Consider the following 19578-nt stretch of genomic DNA (forward strand, 5'->3'; position numbering starts at 1 on the left):
GTGTTGAGTCATTGTCCTATTGAAAGCAAATGTTAGTCCCACTAAGTCCAAACCAGATGGGATGGCGTATCGCTGCAGAATGCTGTGGTAGCCATGCTGGGTAAGTGTGCCTTGAATTCTAAATAAATCACAGACAGTGTCACCAGCAAAGCACCATCACACCTCCTCCTCCATGCTTCACAGTGGGAACCACACATGCGGAGATCATCCATTCACCTACTCTGCATCTCTCACAAAGACACGGTGGTTGGAACCAAAAATCTCACATTTGAACTCATCAGACCAAAGGACAGATTTCCACCGGTCTTATGTCCATTGCTCGTGTTTCTTGGCCCAAGCAAGTCCCTTCTTATTATTGTTGTCCTTTAGTAGTGGTTTCTTTGGGTTTTGCGACTGCACTTGAAGAAACTTTCAAAGTCCTTGAAATGTTCCGGATTGACTGACCTTCATGTCTTAAGGTAATGATGAACTGTCGTTTCTCTTTGCTTATTTGAGCTGTTTTTGCCATAATATGGCCTTGGTATTTTACCAAATAGGGCTATCTTCTGTATACCACCCTTACCCTGTCACAACACAACTGATTGGCTCAAACGCATCAACAAATTAACTTTTAACAAGGCACACCTGTTCATTGAAACGTATTCCTCATGAAGCTGGTTGAGCTAATGCCAAGAGTGTGCAAAGCTGTCATCAAGGCAAGGGTGGCTACTTTGAAGAATCTCAAATATAAAATATGTTTTGACACTTTTTTGGTTACTACATGATTCCATATGTGTTATTTCATAGTTTTGATGTTTTCACTATTATTCTACAATGTAGAAAATAGTTAAAAAACTTGAATGAATAGGTTTGTCCAAACTTTTGACTGGTACTGTACATGGCTGCATACTACATTCTATAAATCCCTCCTGACAAAAACAATAGACATTGAGACAGGTATGGGCCTTGCTGCCAACCAGACAGATATACAGCTTTCATTAACACTATATTTTCATCAGATCAGATCTGATTGAATGGTTGAATACTCATCACTGTTCCTCCAAATCAAAAACATACCAAATGTAGAAAAAGCAATGGATGGGGTAGAAAAGAAAACGTCTCAATATGTTTTGACAATATAAGTTAAAATCGGGGTGATTTCTGTAGCTGGCCTTCGTGTCTATTACGAGTGTTGTTTTCTTCTCTACTGTATTTTTAATACTAATGCTACTCTGTTATTTTATTCGCTCCTGTATTCCTGTAGGTTCATCTGCTCCCAGATGCCTAACCAGGTCCTCCAGGGCATTAGTATAATTGACACACCAGGAATCCTGTCTGGAGAGAAGCAACGCGTTAGCCGAGGTCAGTAGATAGCTATCAAGCTGAGATGTGACATTGATACAGGAGGAAGGCCTACAATGCCAAAATACTTCAAGATGTAGACTTCATCCACTCAATGTTGCTTTTATTAACATCAACCACCCTTTTAAAACTATAAATCATCAAACTACCAAACTTGGAGAGCTATGGTGGTACTTTTCTTTAAGAAAGAATAGTCATTTTGTTTGTGGTGGATCATGTATAAAGTCTATCCTTGTTTGTATACATTTTACAGATGCACCTTTTTCACATACTGGCATTTTTGTATTCTACAGTGCAGTAAGGGCAAATGGGTAGCTATCAAGTGTGTTTCAAGTGTCAGAGCATGGGTTGGAGAGCTTTATTAAGTGTTTTGTGTAATTCACCAGATAGATAAGCAGCATGTTCATGCTCTCAGTATGTACAGGATGTCACTGTAAGCCAGCTGTGTGTCATAATTGTACCAATATTACATTGAATAATATCATCACCACGAAGCACCGATGGTACAGCATGATGCAACACCTCCAGGACTCTAGCTATGTTTTCTCCAGAATTGGAATCCAACAATGGCTTTCTAAGCCTCCACTGGAAACCCTGAGATATGAAGTCATACTGTAGGCCTTGTTAGCAGCCCCACTCAAGTTTCCTCCATGTTGAGAAAATGATGGTAACCTCAACCCTGTTTTAGATATTAGGGTAATCATGTGCTGCCCTGTTCTCACTTTCTTTTCCTCTTTTTGAAAAACCACAAGGTTTCTGATATGAAAAGCTGCAAAGAAAAACGATACTTACAATGCATAAGACAGAAACATTGGGTGCAATTACAGAAGTGTTAGGGCCATTTGGGACTCATACCATGGAGAGATGGGTGTTCTTCTACATCTGTTCCTGCTTTTCTCTCTGTGTACAGCTGAGGTTGCAGCCATTTCCACATGATTTCAATGATTCATAGCATCATGACATCAGTAGTTTTCATGTTGAGTTATATTACACATTTTTAAAGAGTAGGCCTTTAATATAGAAGGACTTCCGGCGCCGACAGAGATGGCCGCCTCGCTTCGCGTTCCTAGGAAACTATGCAGCATCTTGTTTTTTTATGTATTATTTCTTACATTGTTACCCCAGGTAATCTTAGGTTTTATTACATGCAGTCGGGAGGAACTATTGGATATAAGAGCAACCTCAGCTCACCAACATTAGGACCAGGAATACGACTTTCCCAAAGTGGATCCTCTGTTTGGCCTACCACCCAGGACAATGGATCGGATCCCAGCCGGCGACCCAAAACAACGGCGCCGTAGAAGGGGCAGACGGAGCGGTCTTCTGGTCAGGCTCCGTAGATGGGCACATCGCGCACCGCTCCCGAGCATACTACTCGCCAATGTCCAATCTCTTGACAACAAGGTAGACGAAATCCGAGCAAGGGTAGCATTCCAGAGAGACATCCGAGACTGTAACGTTCTTTGTTTCACGGAAACATGGCTCACTCGAGACACGCTATCTGAGTCGGTACAGCCACCTGGTTTCTTCACGCATCGCGCCGACAGAAACAAGCATCTCTCTGGTAAGAAGAAGGGCGGGGGTGTATGCCTTATGATTAACGAGACGTGGTGTGATCATAACAACATACAGGAACTCAAGTCCTTTTGTTCACCTGACTTAGAATTCCTCACAATCAAATGCCGACCCATTATCTACCAAGAGAATTCTCTTCGATCATAATCACAGTCGGGTATATTCCCCCTCAAGCAGACACATCGACGGCCCTGAAAGAACTTCATTGGACTCTATGTAAACTGGTAACCACATATTTTGGGGATTTTAACAAGGCTAATCTGAAAACAAGGCTCCCCAAATTCTATCAGCAAATCGATTGTGCTACCAGGGCTGGTAAAACCCTGGACCACTGTTATTCTAACTTCCGAGACGCATATAAGGCCCTCCCCCGCCCTCCCTTCGGAAAAGCTGACCACGACTCACTCCATTTTGTTGCTCCCAGCCTATAGACAGAGACTAAAACAGGAAGCACCCGCGCTCAGATCTGTTCAACGCTGGTCCGACCAATCGGATTCCACACTTCAAGATTGCTTCGATCACGTGGACTGGGATATGTTCTGCATTGCGGCGAACAACAACATTGACAAATACACTGATTCGGTGTGCGAGTTTATTAACAAGTGCATCGGTGATGTTGTACACACAGCGTCTATTAAAACATTCCCCAACCAGAAACCATGGATTGATGGCAGCATTCGCGCAAAACTGAATGCGCGAACCACTGCTTTTAGTCAGGGCAAGGTAACCGGAAACATGACCGAATACAAACAGTGTAGCTATTCCCTCCGCAAGGCAATCAAACCAGCTAAGCGTCAGTATAGAGACAAAGTGGAGTCGCAATTCAACAGCTCAAACACGAGAGGTATGTGGCAGGGTCTACAGTCAATCACGGACTACAAAAGGAAAACCAGCCCCGTCGCGGATCACGATGCCTTGCTCCCAGACAGACTAAACAACTTTTTTGCTCGCTTTGAGGACAATACAGTGCCACTGACATGGCCCGCTACCAAAACCTGGGGGCTCTCCTTCCCTGCAGCCAACGTGAGTAAATTTAAACGTTTAAACGTGTTAACCCTCACAAGCCTGCTGGCCCAGACAGCATCCCCGGCCGCGTCCTCAGAGCATGCGCAGACCAGCTGGCTGGCGTGTTTACAGACATATTCAATCAATCCTTATCCCAGTCTGCTGTCCCCACATGCTTCATGAGGGCCACCATTGTTCCTGTTCCCAAGAAAGCTAAGGTAACTGAGCTAAATGACTACCGCCCTGTAGCACTCACTTCCGTCATCATGAAGTGCTTTGAGACTAGTCAAGGACCATATCACCTCCACCCTACCTGACACCCTAGACCCACTCCAATTTGATTACCGCCCCAATAGGACCACAGACGACGCAATCGCCATCACACTGCACACTGCCCTAACCCATCTGGACAAGAGGAATACCTATGTAAGAATGCTGTTCATCGATAACACCATAGTACCCTCCAAACTCGTCATTAAGCTCGAGACCCTGGGTCTCGACCGTGCCCTGTGCAACTGGGTCCTGGACTTCCTGACGGGCCGCCCCCAGGTGGTGAGGGTAGGTAACAACATCTCCACCCCGCTGATCCTCAACACTGGGTCCCCACAAGGGTGCATCCACCCATACAGACAGCGTGGTGAAGAAGGCGCAGCAGCGCCTCTTCAACCTCAGGAGGCTGAAGAAATTCGGCTTGTCACCAAAAACACTCACAAACTTTTACAGATGCACAATCGAGAGCATCCTGTCGGGCTGTATCACCGCCTGGTATGGCAGCTGCTCCGCCCATAACCAGAAGGCTCTCCAGAGGGTAGTGAGGTCTGCACAACGCATCACCGGGTGGAAACTACCTGCCCTCCAGGACACCTACACCACCCGATGTCACAGGAAGGCCAAAAAGATCATCAAGGACAACAACCACCCAAGTCACTGCCTGTTCACCCCGCTATCATCCAGAAGGCGAGGTCAGTACAGGTGCATCAAAGCAGGGACCAAGAGACTGAAAAACAGCTTCTATCGCAAGGCCATCAGACTGTTATACAGCCATCACTAACATTGAGTGGCTGCTGCCAACATACTGACTCAACTCCAGCCACTTTAATAATGGAAAAATTGATGTAATCAATTTATCACTAGCCACTTTATATAATGTTTACATACCTTACATTACTCATCTCAAATGTATATACTGTACGCTATACCATCTACTGCATCTTGCCATCTTGATGAAATGTATCACTAGCCACTTTAAACAATCCCACTTCATATAATGTTTTCATACCCTACATTACTCATCTCATATGTATATACTGTACTCTATAACATCTACTGCATCTTGCATTTTTACATTTTACATTTTAGTCATTTAGCAGATGCTCTTATCCAGAATGCATACATTGCATACATTTTTTTTTTTTTCCTTACTGGTCCCCCGTGTGGGATGTATCACTAGCCACTTTAAACAATGCCGCTTTATATGTTTCATACCCTACATTACTCATCTCTTATGTATATACTGTACTCTTACCATCTACTGCATCTTGCCTATGCCGTTCGGCCATCACTCATTTATATATTTTTATGTACATATTCGTATTCATTCCTTTACCCTTGTGTGTATAATGTAGTTGTTGTGGAATTGTTAGGTTATATTACTTGTTAGATATTACTGCGTGGTCGGAACTAGAAGCACAAGCATTAACATCTGGTTACCATGTGTATGTGACAAATAAATTTGATTTGATATGATCAATAACGTCATGGCCAAGTGGTATAATTCATGACCACTGGACTTGCTGAAGTAGTTGTCATCAAAATAAAAAGTGGTGTTGATATCTTTCCAAGTTCCAATGATTCAAATTAGCCATGCAGAGGAAGTTTGTTTCATGAGTGTCCTTCAGGCTACTATACCGATGTCCGCTGTGACCTATCTCACTACAGCATTGACTGTTCCCACACTCTCCTCTCTCTCAGAGCTCCTCCTAGTTAAATGACTTGGCCCAGTCTGGCTGCTCACATTCTTTATAGCCTTATAATCCCTGCCATTGTTTGTGATTATGAAAATGGAGCTGCAATGAATAGTTGCCATTTTACAGGCTCCTGACTAATTTTTGTGTTTTTTTTTTTGCGATGATTTTAACTTTTTTGGACATAATGTTTCCACCGTCGTTTCTTATGACTGAACAAAAAAAAAACGTATAGAAATCCGAACAGTGATCACCAACCTCAATTTGGATGAAGATTTCTACTTCAACGAGTCAGAGGTGCAGGACATACTGCTCACCCCGGACCAGGACCTAAGAGTGCGGGCACCCTGACAAAGCTACTATACGTCGGCGGGTACATAATCCACCTCTACCCTCCGTTCTATTGGCGAGTGTACAATCACTGGAGACCAAATTGGACGAGCTGTAGACCATACTATTTACCAAGAGAGTTTTCATCTATGTTTTTCTATTTATCACCACAAACCAATGCTGGCACTAAGACCGCACTCAACGAGCTGTATAGGGCCATAAGCAAACAAGAAAATGCTCATCCAGAGGAGGCGCTCCTAGTGGCCGGTGATTTTAATGCAGAAAAACTGAAATCTGTCTTACCTAATGTCACCTGTGCAACTAGAGGCGAAACAACTCTAGATCACCTTTACTCCACACACAGAAATGCATACTAAGCTCTCCTTCGCCCTCTATTTGGCAAATCTGACCATAACTGTCACGCCCTGATCTGTTTTACCTGTTCCTGTTATTGTCTACACCCCCTCCAGGTGTCGTTTATTTTCCCCAGTGTATTTATCCCTGTGTTTCTTGTCTCTCTGTGCCAGTTCGTCTTGTATGTTTCCAAGTTAACCAGCGTTTTCCCCGTTCTCCTGCTTTTTGCATTCTCCTTTTTCTAGTCCTCCCGGTTTTGACATTTTTGCCTGTTTCTGGACTGTGTACCTGCCTGCCTGACCATTCTACCTGCTTTGACCACGAGCCTGTTTGCCACTCTGTACCTCCTGGACTCTGATCTGGTTTTGACATTTTTGCCTGTCCATGACCATTCTCTTGCCTACCCCTTTGGATTAATAAACATTGTAAGACTCCAAAAATCTGCCTCCTGTGTCTGCATTTGGGTCTCGCCTTGTGCCTTGATAATAACTCTATCCTCCTGATTCCTTTTTTCAAGCAAAAGCTCAAACGGGAAGTACCAGAGTCGCACTCAATACCGAAGTGGTCCGTTGAAGTGAATGCTAAGCTACAGGACTGTTTCGCTAGCACAGACTGCAATATGTTACGGGATTCATCCAATGGCATTGAGGAGGAGTTTACCACATCAGTCACCGGCTTCATTAACCTTTGACTGCAGTGGGATAATTCAGGGTCGCACAGAGTGATTATTGGTAGTGTTAAACAAATCTACTTTGAAACAAAAGTATACACCTCACACACATGGTTATGGGTGTAAAAAAAAGAAGATACCTGTACCATGTCAGATGTAGAGTTGAAATGTATACACTTTTGAGTTTGCCTCCCAAATGTCACTTTATATACGTCACAGAAGACGGAAATATAACAAAACTGTTTATCGGATGTGGCAGGGCTTGCAAACGATCACGGATTACAAAGGGAAACATAGAAGCGAGCTTCCCAGCGATGCGAGCCTACCAGATGAGCTAAATACCTTCTATGCTCACTTCGAGGCAAGCAACACTGAACCATGCATGAGAGCACCAGCTGTTCCGAATGACTGTGTGATCACGCGCTTCATTGCCAATGTGTGTAAGACCTTTAAACAGGTTAACATTCACAAGGCCGTAGATTACCAGGACGAGTACTCAGAGCATTTGCTGATCAGCTGGCAAGTGTCTTCACTGACTCTTTCAATCTCTCCCCGACCCAGTCTGTAATACCTACATGTTTCATGCAGACCACTATAGTCCCTGTGCCCTTGAACGCCTAGGTAACCTGTCTAAATGACTATCACCCCCTAAATAGCACTTGCATATTTAGCCATGAAATGCTTTGAAAGGCTGGTCATGGCTCACATCTATCAGGAATCAAGGTAAGACCCAGATGCTGACACGTCGAATTGACAATGGTTTAATATTCCAACAGGGGCAGGCAAAAGACAGGTCAAGTAAACGTTCACAAAAAACATAACAATTATTTTAAGAATTATAGATACAGAACTCCTTTGTGCAATCGAGGTGTCCGATTTTAAAATAGCTTTTCGGTGAAAGCACATTTTGCAATATTCTGAGTAGATAGCCCGGCATCACAGGGCTAGCTATTTAGACACCCAGCAAGTTTAGCCTTCACCAAACTCCGATTTACTATTAGAAAAGTTTGATTACCTTTGGTGTTCTTCGTCAGAATGCACTCCCAGGACTGCTACTTCAATAACAAATGTTGGTTTGGTCCCAAATAATCCATAGTTATATCCAAATAGCGGCGTTTTGTTCGTGCGTTCAAGACACTATCCAAAGTGAAAATAAGGGTCACGCGCACGACGCATTTCGTGACCAAAAAATTCTAAATATTCCATTACCGTACTTCGAAGCATGTCAACCGCTGTTTAAAATCAATTTTTATGCCATTTTTCTCGTAAAAAAGCGATAATATTCCGACCGGGAGTGGTGGTTTTCATTCAAAGAGAGAGAAAATAAACAATGGAGTTGACTCGTGCACGCGCCTCAGTTTCATAGTACTGTGACCGGCCACTATCCAAACGCGCCAATGTTTTTCAGCCAGAGCCTGCAAAGCCACGATTCAGCTTTTTGCCGCCTTCTGAGAGCCCATGGGAGCCGTAGGAAGTGTCACGTAACAGCAGAGATCCCCTGTATTGGATAGAGATAATCAAGAAGGCCAAGAAATGGTCAGACAGGGTACTTCCTGTACAGAATCTTCTCAGGTTTTGGCCTGCCAAATGAGTTCTGTTATACTCACAGACACCATTCAAACAGTTTTAGAAACTTTGGAGTGTTTTCTATCCAAAGCTAATAATTATATGCATATTCTAGTTTCTGGGCAGGAGTAATAATCAGATTAAATCGGGTACGTTTTTTTATCCAGCCGTGAAAATACTGCCCCCTAGCCATAACAGGTTAATAATTGTAGCTTTAACTGCCTGAAAAAATGACTGACTCTAGGCTGTCATAAACTGCTATAAATGGCACAACTAAAAGTTTTCAAATGTGCTCAACTGACTTGACTTGTAAAATGCGAGCAAATTTACAACACATCTCATCATTGATTTAGGAAATTAAAAAATAAACTAAAGAACAAAACTGCTTTGTTTTAAATTAAATTAAACTCTTGACCTATACCAGCCATGAATAAACAGAAGAAAAGCCATAGGGCTTAGTCTATTTTTTTCCAGTGACTCTAGATGTCTGGGTTACAGTATGACTGCCCATTTACAATTTTAACATTTGGGGAGGTTTTTCTTCACAAAGAGGACCAGCTCGGCTTTGTCACAAGAGAGTCTTGCTTTTTTTTGTCAACAATGTGTGAAGCTGCACTGAAAAGGAGCTCACTGTCCACACTAGTACAGGGAGCATCAAGATTCTTGCGAGCAGCTTTAGCTAGGAAGGAAAACGGGGCTTGTTACTTCTCCAGTATCCAAGTTCATCTTCATTCCTGGGAATAGTAGGTTCTGTCAGGTATGATAGTATCTGCAAATAATGGGGGGGGGGGGTAGTACATTTAATACAACATATTGCATTATTCCTGCATTCCAAAGTATCATTAGGCATAGATCAACTATACAGTCATGGCCAAAAGTTTTGAGAATGACCCAAATATTAATTTCCGCAAAGTTTGCTGCTTCAGTCCCTTTAGATATTTTTGTCATATGTTACTATGGAATACTGAAGTATAATTACAAGCATTTCATAAGTGTCAAAGGCTTTTATTGACAATTACATGAAGTTGATGCAGAGTCAATATTTGCAGTGTTGACCTTAATTTTTCAAGACCTCTGCAATCCACCCTGGCATGCTCTCAATTAACTTCTGGGCCACATCCTGACTGATGGCAGCCCATTCTTGCATAATCAATGCTTGGAGTTTGTCAGAATTTGTGGGGTTTTGTTTGTCCACCCGCCTCTTGAGGATTGACCACAAGTTCTCAATGGGATTAAGGTCTGGGGAGTTTCCTGGCCATGGACCCAAAATATCGATGTTTTGTTCCCCGAGCTACTTAGTTATCACTTTCCATCATGCTGGAAACTGCATTGTTCATCACCAAACTGTTCCTGGATGTTTGGGAGAAGTTGCTCTCGGAGGATGTGTTGGTACCATTCTTTATTCATGGCTGTGTTCTTAGGCAAAATTGTGAGTGAGCCCACTCCCTTGGCTGAGAAGCAACCCCACACATGAATGGTCTCAGGATGCTTTACTGTTGGCATGACACAGGACTGATGGTAGCGCTCACCTTGTCTTCTCCGGACAAGCTTTTTTCCGGATGCCCCAAACAATCGGAAAGGGGATTCATCAGAGAAAATAACTTTACCCCAGTCCTCCTGGCCACAACTGTACATAGAGCCGATGCAGATGTTGGCATTTTTAGCTTACCAATATGCTTACCGATATATCGTGCATCCCTAGTACATACAGTTGAAGTCGGAAGTTTACATACACTTAGGTTGGAGGCATAAAAACTTGTTTTTCAACCACTCCACAAATTTCTTGTTAACAAACTATAGTTTTGGCAAGTTGGTTAGGACATCTACTTTGTGCATGACACAAGTCATTTTTCCAACAATTGTTTACGGACAGATTATTTCACTTATAATTCACTGTATCACAATTCCAGTGGCTCAGAAGTTTACATACACTAAGTTGACTGTGCCTTTAAACAGCTTGGAAAATTCCCGAAAATGATGTCATGGCTTTAGAAGCTTCTGATAGGCTAATTGACATAATTTGAGTCAATTGGAGGTGTACCTGTGGATGTATTTCAAGGCCTACCTTTAAACTCAGTGCCTCTTTGCTTGACATCATGGGAAAATCAAAAGAAATCAGTAAAGACCTCAGAAAAAAATTGTAGACCTTCACAAGTCTGGTTCACGCTTGGGAGCAATTTCCAAACGCTTGAAGGTACCATGTTCATCTGTACAAACAACAGTACGCAAGTATAAACATCATGGGACCACACAGTCGTCATACTGCTCAGGAAGGAAACGCATTCTGTCTCCTAGAGATGAATGTACTTTGGTGCGAAAAGTGCAAATGAATCCCAGAACAACAGCAAAGGACCTTGTGAAGATGCTGGGGGAAATGGGTACAAAAGTATCTATATCCGCAGTAAAATGAGTCCTATATCGACATAACCTGAAAGACCGCTCAGAAAGAAAGAAGCCCCTGCTCCAAACCGCCATAAAAAAGCCAGACTACGGTTTGCAACTGCACATGGGGACAAAGATCATACTTTTTGGAGAAATGTCCTATGGTCTGATGAAACAAAAATGGAACTGTTTCGCCATAATGACCATCATTATGTTTGGAGGAAAAAGGGGGAGGCTTGCAAGCCGAAGAACACCATCCCAACCGTGAAGCACGGGGGTGGCAGCATCATGTTGTGGGGGTGCTGTAAGGGCTGTCGTCGTAAGAAAACCATGATGCAGCGCAGGATGTGTATTCATTTTAAAGATATAATCAAATGAACCACTATAAACAAAATACTCTACAGAAACGACAGCAAACTGTCCTGTCTGGTCCTACATGAACAAAACAGAAAACACTAGACAGAAACAATCACCCAGAAAAACCCAAAGGAAAAACAGGCTACTTATGTGTGACTCCCAATCAGCAACAACAAACTACAGCTGTGTCTGATTGGAAGCCACACGGCCAAAATCAACGAAACAAACCAACCTAGAAAAAAGAACATAGAACGCCCACCCAATGTAACACCCTGGCCTAACCAAAATAAAGAACAAAAACCCCTCTCTATGGCCAGGGCGTTACAGGTGCTTTGCTGCAGCAGGGACTGGTGCACTTCACAAAATAGATGGCATCATGAGGAATGAAAATTATGTGGATATATTGAAGCAACATCTCAAGACATCAGTCAGGAAGTTAAAGCTTGGTTGCAAATGGGTCTTCCAAATGGACAATGACCCCAAACATACTTCCAATGTTGTGGCAAAATGGCTTAAGGACAACAAAGTCAAAGTATTAGAGGGGCCATCACAAAGCCCTGACCTCAATCCCATAGAAAATTTGTGGGCAGAACTGAAAAAGCGTGTGCGAGCAAGGAGGCCTACAAACCTGACTCAGTTACACCAGCTCTGTCAGGAGGAATGGGCCAAAATTCACCCAACTTATTTTGGGAAGCTTGTGGAAGGCTACCCGAAACGTTTGACCCAAGTTAAACAATTTAAAGGCAACGCTACCAAATACTAATTGAGTGTATGTAAACTTCTGACCCACTGGGAATGTGATGAAAGGAATAAAAGCTGAAATAAATAATTCTCTCTACTATTATTCTGACATTTCACATTCTTAATATAAAGTGGTGATCCTAACTGACCTAAGACAGGGAATCTTTACTTGAATTAAATGTCAGGAATTGTGAAAAACTGAGTTTAAATGTATTTGGCTAAGATGTATGTAAACTTCTGACTTCAACTGTATCTACCTCAATTACCTCATACCCCTGCACAGCGACTCGGTACTGGTACCCCCGTGTATATAGCCAAGTTATCATTTCTCATTATTTATTATTACGTTTTTTGTCATTTTTATTATTTCTCTTCTTCTTTTTTTCTCTGCATTGTTGGGAAGGGCCCGTAAGTAAGCATTTCACTGTTGGTCTACACCGTTGTTTACGAAGCATGTGATGAATACCATTTAATTTTATTTGTTAGCAACACATGCAGTCATTAAACTACATTTCCCTTGCTACTCAAAGGCGACTCTGTTTTCCTTCCAAAATTAAACCACAATTATTTAAGATGATCATTCATTGTTTATTCAAGAAAATAACAGTAGTCCTACTCTTCCATGCAGGCAATCATGTGATTTAAATGTCCTTTTCACAAAGTAATGGAAACATTTGAACAAATGGGGGATACAAAGTATATTGAAAGCAGGTGATCCACACAGGTGTGGTTCCTGAGTTAATTAACATCCCATCATTGCCCCCATCCACAAGGCTCGAGTGGTAATTTAATTGTTTGATGAGCATGAAAACGATGTAAACCATATACAGTACCATGGCCGTCTCAGTCACCAGATCTCAACCCAATTGAACACTTATGGGTGATTCTGGAGTGGCGCAAAGAAAACTTTTTCCACCGACATCAACAAAACACCAAATTATGGAATTTCTTGTGGAAGAATAGAGTTGTATCTCTCCGTTAGAGTTCCAGACATTTGTATAATATGTGCCAAGGTGCATTGAAGCTGTTCTGGTTCGTGGTGGCCCATCGCCCTATTAAGACACTGTGTTGGTGTTTCCTTTATTTTGGCAGTTACCTGTATATATGCATACTTTTTACTGGCGACCTTCTAAAATACCGGTACTTGTCAATGAGCCAAAACATATTTATAAAAGAAGTGACACAGCTGCCACGTGCACATTATTTAACCTGTATCTTTAGGCTAGTGTATGTGTACCTTAGTGTGTATTTTGTCTACAAGTAGGTAAACACTCATTCTGTTTCAGGATGCCCATAGTGTAGTCATTTTCAAAGATGCTGGTTGGCTGTTGTATAAATACTAGTGGTGACTTTTAGATAGTTATTTCTCCCTTGGGCCGCTGTAGCGCTCTTAGTTAGAGGACATATAAACATCTAGTGTTTGATTTGTGGTTGATATTTGTTTGCGTTACTGCTTTCTTTTCAAGTTCAGGAAATCATCGCACTCTAATAGATTGTAAATCAAATGTTCTGCAGACAAAAGACTACAAACAATAGCAGAACAGCTGAATATCGGTTGTAATTATTGTTAATACAACAATGATACTACTTCAATGTTGGCTGAGCATCATGATTGTAATATTGTTTGTTTTTCCCGCTCAACAGGCTATGATTTCTCTGAGGTGCTGCGATGGTTCGGAGAGAGGGTGGACCGCATCATCCTGCTCTTCGACGCCCACAAACTGGACATCTCAGACGAGTTCTCTGAGGCCATCAAGGCCTTCCGTGGCCAGGACGACAAGATCCGCGTGGTGCTGAACAAGGCTGACCAGGTGGACAGCCAGCAGCTAATGAGGGTCTACGGAGCTCTGATGTGGTCGCTTGGGAAAGTCATCAACACACCCGAGGTGGTGAGGGTCTACCTGGGCTCATTCTGGGCCAAGCCCCTGCAGAACACAGAGAACCGGAGGCTCTTTGAGGCAGAGGCGCAGGACCTCTTCAAGGACATCCAGGGCCTGCCCCGGAACGCTGCCTTACGCAAACTCAATGACCTCATCAAACGGGCTCGACTTGCTAAGGTAAGGTGTTTCTGTAACTGTACTCCCCCAGTACGTACTCTGCCCTGCCCATTCTTGTGCTGTCCCTGGAGGCCAATAGTCCTAATAAGTCAAATGTCTCTAATGGTGATTTGAGGGGGATTATACAGTTACATATCGCAATATTGTTTTGGACAATATTATATCTACTTTGACTCGATTTGTAAAATATTTAACATTTTTTGCTCAGCTGGCGCTAGTCGACTATACGTGTCACGCCGGAGCCTTCCTCCTCCAGTCCCGCTCCATGGCCGGAGCCTTCCTCTGCGCCGGTGCCCAGTCCGGGGGGGGGGGGGGGGGTACTGTCACGCCCCTGACCATAGAGAGCCCTCGGGGTTCTCTATGCTGTTTTAGGTCAGGGCGTGACTAGGGGGGTTTCTAGGTATTATATTTCTATGTTGGTGTGTGTGTATGGTTCCCAATTAGAGGCAGCTGAATCTCGTTACCTCTAATTGGGGATCATACTTAGTGTGTCCTATTGTTTTGTATGAGTGCCTATGTGCGCTATGTATTTCACTATCGTTATATCTTTGTTGTTTTGGAAGTTTCACTATCATTAAAATGTGGAACTCTACTCATGCTGCGCCTTGGTTCAATTATTCATACGACGGTCGTGACAGTACGGTACCTTTGCAAAAATGTTTCATCCTATAACTTGTTCTCTATCTTTTTCATTAATGAGCCAACATGTTTTCAGCACCATTCATTTCCATGACTGATCAAAACTAATTTTACAATGCTATCTCATCTCTCTGCAGGAGACAATGTGCAATATGTTTGGAACATCAAATCGCAATAGAATCGCAGTATCGAATTGCAATAAATATAGAATCGTGAGAATCGCTATACATATCGTATCGGCACTTAAGTGTGCTTAAGATCCCGGACTACATCTTTAAGTCTGACCACGTGGTCTTACACCTGTGTTGTTTTTGGCCTGTTGTGCAACATGAACACTTCCTCTGGGATCCCTGGTTTCCAGTATTTCCATTCAGACTGGTACTTAAGTCTCCCTGTAGCACACAGAGCAATTTATCCAGAACAGAGGAGGGCCATTCCTCAGAGTGTACCCTTATCTCTTCCGCAATATTTTCCAACTGGCCAGACAAACTGAAATCCAGCAGCTCTCCACATTACTTCCTGCTATTCTGAGAGTGTGTGAGACCATGTGAGGTAGTAAAGCACTCAGTCCGTACTCCCAGGTTGGCCCTGTCGGTCTCGGTCGCCCCCCACCCCTGGTCAGAGAGGAATGTATGAAGTCCTAAAAAACACCAAGGCCCATATTTACCCACCCTCTTCCTGCCTGCCTGCCTGCCTGCCTGCCTGCCTGCCTGCCTGCCTGCCTGCCTGCCTGCCTGCCTGCCTGCCTGCCTGCCTGCCTGCCTGTAAGCACTGGCACTCCAGCCTCCAGCACCATAGTGTTTACGCCAACCCTGTCTGTCTCTGTCCGTCCGTCTGTTTGCCCATCCCACAACGTCTGCCTGCTTTCAAGAGGAATAAACATTCTCTGGAAACTAAAAAGGCACAACCTTACTTTATCCCCAGGAGCGAACTTCCTCCCAAACCTACTTTATTGAGGAAATGATTGTGTAAACACCGGTGTTGTTGAATGTTCCCCCTGGCAAGGACATTTACAAGGTGGAGTCACACTTGCAAACATGAGGAACATATTGATAACCCTGCTGGTCCAACAATGCTTGGAGGTTGAAGGAACCTGGTGAATGAATGCAATCAGCTTCTATCTGATGTATTCTGTTTTAACCCACCTTATCATCTCCCCTTATACAATTTCAGTTCACAAATACACTGTACAAGTCTCATCAACAGGGTCGTCGTTGATAATGGCTGTCCCTGGCCGTGACCCCATTCTCTGAGGGTGTCTCCGGGGGAGTTGAGACATGCGAAAAACACATTTCCAATTCACACATGCGTATACACACTTGCAGATGTGTAAAAAAGGACAAACGTAATCACCCACCAAATCATTATTATTATTATTATTATGAAACCAGATGAAAATATCAAGCATGGAGAAGGAAGACTACCACAGAGATGTAGACAAAAGTTGTATCAAAAGCAGCATGACCTCATACATACAGTGTAATAGAACCTTATTTGAATATGTGGAAAGCTGAAATCTGGAAATTACGTAAATAGACAAATGGCTCAGGCTTGACTATACTAATACTCCCTCTCTGTATCTCTCCCATAGGTGCATGCCTACATCATCAGCTACCTGAAGAAAGAGATGCCGTCGTTGTTTGGGAAGGAGAAGAAGAAAGAGGAACTGATCATGAGACTTCCTGAGATCTACACCATACTGCAGAGAGAGCACCACATCTCCCCTGGAGACTTTCCCAATGTCGTCAAGATGCAGGTCAGCTGGGTTACCATGCCCCCCACCTTCAGAATAATTCATATGGCTACGTCACAAATGGCACCCTATTCCCCTGCACTACTTTTGACCAGAGCCCTGGTCAAAGTTAGTGCCCAAAAAAAGAATAGGGTGCCATTTGGGACACTAGGCAGGTAGCTTAGTGGTTAGAGCGTTGGACTTGTAACCGAAAGGTTGCTAGATCAAATCCCTGAGCTGACAAGGTAAAAATCTGTCGTTCTGCCCCTGAAGGCAGTTAACCCACTGTTCCTAGGCCGTCATTGAAAATAAGAATTTGTTCCTAACTGACTTGCCTAGTTAAATAAAAACATCATAGGTTTTTATCTAGGTGCAACTCAGTGGCTCATCTGAAATGCAGAGTATTATCAAATACTGAATGTACCCATAGTCATTTCAGTCATCTTGCATACCTCAACATGAGTAGTGAAACGGTACTTGCAGATACAAGTAAAGGGGTAGATGGATTGTGCAGATCAAATCCATCTCCACCCTTTTCTTTAACATCAACAGTTCATCAAAATTCATCATTGGGCATCGTTTAGCACTGCTGGACGTTGCCATCCGGTTGAAAGCGAGAGACGGCCACACCTCTGGCACCTCCCCAGCTCTGTGTGAAAGCAGCTGTTTTCTGTCAGCTACAGAGAGTAGAGCGAGCTTGGCATCAGAGGCAGACTGAGCCTGGCTTTGGATTAGGAAGGGAAAGCTCAACTCATTGAACATAGAGAATCACCACAGCACTTGAAGTGAGAACAGTGCAGCTGGTTGTGAGACATTGTCTTGAGAGAATGCTCCACTATTGATCAGTGTAGTGTGTACTGGTCCCTAAGGAGGACTGTAATTCCCTGTCCTGTTATTGTGTGTTGAGGAGAGGGACCACCTGCCATAGTCAAAAATGTCTTTGCTTTTTAGTCATGGGTGTTTACTTAAAAAAATGTTCAACACAGCACCGCCGAGACCTGAGACCTTAAGCCAATGTAACCGTTACATATCGTTTGGTCATCCCACCCTAATCCTAGCCCACAGCACCGCCGAGACCTGAGACCTTAAGCCAATGTAACCGTTACATATCGTTTGGTCATCCCACCCTAATCCTAGCCCACAGCACCGCCGAGACCTGAGACCTTAAGCCAATGTAACCGTTACATATCGTTTGGTCATCCCACCCTAATCCTAGCCCTGATATGACTGTATGATCCATTAGACGCCACAATAATGGAGTCATATCAGGGAAAGCCTAATCCCTGCTTTACAGATGTGGCCTAGAAGTTTCCTCATATACGACAATGGACAGCTCATGGCCACCCAAGTCAGTCAGGGTCAATATACACTACATGACCACAAGTATGTGGACACCTGCTCGTCGAACATCTCATTCCAAAATCATTGTAATTAATATGGAGTTGGTTCCGATTTGCTGCTATAACAGCCTCCACTCTTCTGGGAAGGCTTTCCACTAGATGTTGAAACATTGCTGCGGGGACTTGCTTCCATTCAGCCACAAGAGCATTAGTGAGGTCGGGCACTGGTGTTGGGCGATTAGGCTGGGCTTGCAGTCAGCGTTCCAATTCATCCCAAAGATGTTCGATGGGGTTGATGTTCTTCCACACCGATCACAACAAACTGTTTCTGTATGGACCTCGATTTGTGCACGGGGGCATTGTCATGCTGAAACAGGAAAGGGCCTTCCCTAAACTGTTGCCACAAAATGGAAGCACAGAATCGTCTAGAATGTCATTGTATGCTGTAGCGTTAACATTTCCCTTCACTGGAACTAAGGGGCCTGGCCCGAACCATGATAAACAGCCCCAGACCATTATTTCTCCTCTACCTAACTTTACAGTTGGCACTATGCATTGGGGCAGGTAGTGTTCTCCTGGCATCCACCAAACCCAGATTAGTCTGTCGGACTGCCAGATGGTGAAGTGTGATTCATCACTCCAGAGAACACATTTCCACTGCTCCAGAGTCCAGTGGCATCGAGTTTACACCACTCCAGCCGACGCTTGGCATTGCGCGTGGTGATTTTAGGCTTTATTATTATCAAATCAAATGTTACTTGTCACATGCGCCGACTACAACAGGTGTAGACCTTTCTGTCAAATACTTACTTGACAAGCCCTTAACCAACAATGCAGTTTTTTTAAAGTAAGATTTTCTTATTTTTTATTAAATGAAAAGTAAAATAAACCAAAGTTTATTTTTATTTCACCTTTATTTATTTAGTTGCGAACAAGTTCTCATTTCCAACTGTGACCTGGCCAAGATAAAGCAAAGCAGTTCAACACAGAGTTACACATGGAATAAACAAACATTCAGTCAATAATACAGTAGGAAAAACGTCTATATACAGTATGTGCAAATGAGGTAGGATAAGGGATGTAAGGCAATAAATAGGCCATGGTGGCGAAGTAATTACAATATAGCAATTCAACACTGGAATGGTAGATGTGCAGAAGATGAATGTGCAAGTAGAGATACTGGGGTGCAAAGGAGCAAGATAAATAAATAAATACAGTATGGGGATGAGGTAGTTGGATGGGCTATGTACAGGTGCAGTGAGCTGCTCTGACAGCTGGTGCTTAAAGCTAGTGAGGGAGATATGAGTCTCCAGCTTCAGTGATTTTTGCAGTTCGTTCCAGTCATTGGCAGCAGAGAACTGGAAGGAAAGGCGGCCAATGAAAGAATTGGCTTTGGGGGTGACCAGTGAGATATACCTGCTGGAGTGCGTGCTACGGGTGGGTGCTGCTATGGTGACCAGTGAGCTGAGATAAGGCGGGGCTTTACCTAGCAGAGACTTATAGATGACCTGGAGCTAGTGGGTTT

The 19578-nt window shown here is 43.4% G+C and overlaps 1 protein-coding gene across 1 annotated transcript in view; it reads left to right on the top strand.

Annotated features, from left to right (window-relative positions):
- Positions 1 to 19578, top strand: part of LOC100194743 (EH domain-containing protein 4) — a 36789-nt gene that overhangs the window by 11039 nt on the left and 6172 nt on the right. Inside the window, 3 exon segments of the mRNA NM_001139772.1 lie at positions 1244 to 1341; positions 13930 to 14342; positions 16573 to 16737. Coding sequence (NP_001133244.1) covers positions 1244 to 1341; positions 13930 to 14342; positions 16573 to 16737 — 676 coding nt within the window.

This window comes from Salmo salar, chromosome ssa09 (genome assembly GCF_905237065.1).
Source record: "Salmo salar chromosome ssa09, Ssal_v3.1, whole genome shotgun sequence".
NCBI lineage: Eukaryota > Metazoa > Chordata > Actinopteri > Salmoniformes > Salmonidae > Salmo > Salmo salar.